We start from the raw sequence: 2117 nt of genomic DNA on the forward strand, positions 1-2117 counted from the left end.
TAAGAGGCAATCAACCACGTGAGTCCTTCCCCTACAGCGAGTAGCCAGTTTTAGGTTATATTATGCTAATTAATATTTGTAGCCCGCGGGTATTCAAGTATTTCTACAGTGTGAAATTACAACTTTACAAGTAAAAGAGCTCAGTGTTTTTCCACCCCTGTAATTTGGTAACACGGTTTCACCCTTGGGAAACAACGTCACCGTGCCATCACGCATCTGGAGAGCGCGCGCTCCAGCAGCCACACATTCTCGGAGAAGCGGATGATGATGATGATGATGATGAACAGAAGCGCGTGAAGTCCTTGTGGATTCACTGTCGGGGTAATGGATGTAAAGCATGATTGCTGTTGGTATTATTCCCCCTGAGAGACTGAGATGGGGGACCGTGTGCGGACCCGGAGTTTCACGACCAAGTCCCGGGTCTCTAAGGAGACGAAGCTCCGGCTGCGGGTGATCTTCTTGGATGACAGTGAGCGCACGTTTGAGGTGGAGGTAAGTTTGCCAGTTGAATTAATGCTTTTAAAGCCCCTATTTAGGCTATTTTTAGTTATTTAATTGTACGTCTACATCCTTCCCTTGTCTTTTGTATACACTATTTATTTCTGCGTTTTGTTTTATCAAGTCTGCTTTTAATCAGTTCATCAAGATAGTAATGTGAAGACTGTGAAGACCAACCCATAATGAAAACAATCATTAGCTGCAGCCATACATTTTTTATCCAAAAAGCTGCAGATATTTGCCAGCTCTGGAACAGCTGTGTGGTGCCTAAACAGCTGGAAGTGAAATGTAAACACTCTACTGTCCATGAACGCCATGTGCATGACTATCCAGGTCAGGAGAAGCAGAATGATGAGATATGTCTTTCAACATGGTGATGTCGCCTGCAAGGCAGTAATGCAGTCTAAAAAGAGTCTCTCAGTGTGTGTGTGTGCATGTGTGTCTTATGTTAGCAATGTAGCTCCATTTTCCATGCCCATGCTTTCTCTGTCGTTTCCCAGCAGCCTCCGGGATATTAGTAACATCTTAACAAGAGGGAGTGAGATGATGGAAGAAAGAAAGAAAAAGAATGAACAAAAAGATGGATGAGGTCAAAAATAAACTGTGATAAGTATAGTGTGTCTGGTTAACAAGGAGCGTGAGTTACAGAGCAAACTCACCCTTCACTACAGAAAATAGGTTTCAATATGTGTGTGTCTGTGTGTCTCTCCTTTGACCCTGATCTTCTAACCTTCAGGGCAAAACCCCAATTAGTGATCAGACAAGATGTAGAGAAAGAAAAATTGATGGATGGATGAAAAGAAATCAGATGGATAAAGACACCATTCCACAGCATTTCTATTGGGCTGAGGTCTGGGCTTTGACTAGGCCGCTCCAGAAGGTGGATTTTGTGTCTCTGAAGCCATTCTGTAGTAGATTTACATCAATGTTTAGGGTAATTGACCTGCTGCATCACCCAGCTTGTTCTGAGCTTCAGCTTGCCAACAGCCACCCTGACATCATCCTGTAGGATACCTGGATAAACTTGGGAATTCATTTTCCTTTCCACAAAGGCAAGTGGTCCAGGTCCAGAGGCAGCAAAGCAGCCCCACATCATGATGCTCCCACCACCATACTTCACTGTTGGGATGATGTTTTCATGTCAGTACGCAGTTCTCTTTTTTACGCCATACGTAGGTCTGTGTGTTCTTCCCAAACAATTCCACCTTTGCTCCATCTGTCCACAGGACATTCTCCCAGTAGTGCTGTGGAGTGTCCAGGTGGTCTTTGGCAAACTTCAGGTGTGCTGCAGTGTTGGTTTTGGAGAGCAATGGCTTCCTCTGTGGTGTCCTGATTTGATTTAGATTTTGATTTATTCTTTCAAACATGTAAAGACAGTCAATATGTCAACACACATAATTTCACACATATCCACAAATACATTATCAATTTGCTTATACCTAGTACATGCTTGAACGGAGTAGGAAGAAGTTAGACTTATCTAGTCCTACCCCATGACATCATCTTACCATCATTGGTTTGCAAGCAGTATTTCTACATAGATAATTTTGTTCTACACCACGCTAGTGATATACTAAAAAATATTACAGACTGTTAACATTCTTACATAATTACATACT

General features: G+C 42.7%; 1 protein-coding gene across 2 annotated transcripts in view; it reads left to right on the forward strand.

The window, feature by feature from the left end:
- Positions 1 to 238: 238 nt before the first annotated feature.
- LOC109965834 (FERM domain-containing protein 7) overlaps positions 239 to 2117 on the forward strand; it is a 12734-nt gene continuing 10855 nt past the window's right edge. For both annotated transcript variants that reach the window (XM_020610176.1, XM_020610177.1), the window contains exon 1: positions 239 to 492. In XM_020610176.1, coding sequence (XP_020465832.1) covers positions 376 to 492 — 117 coding nt within the window. In that variant the 5' untranslated portion in view covers positions 239 to 375. The remainder of the gene's footprint in view (positions 493 to 2117) is intronic.

Source organism: Monopterus albus, unplaced genomic scaffold, assembly GCF_001952655.1.
Source record: "Monopterus albus unplaced genomic scaffold, M_albus_1.0 scaffold104.1, whole genome shotgun sequence".
In the NCBI taxonomy this organism is placed as follows: domain Eukaryota; kingdom Metazoa; phylum Chordata; class Actinopteri; order Synbranchiformes; family Synbranchidae; genus Monopterus; species Monopterus albus.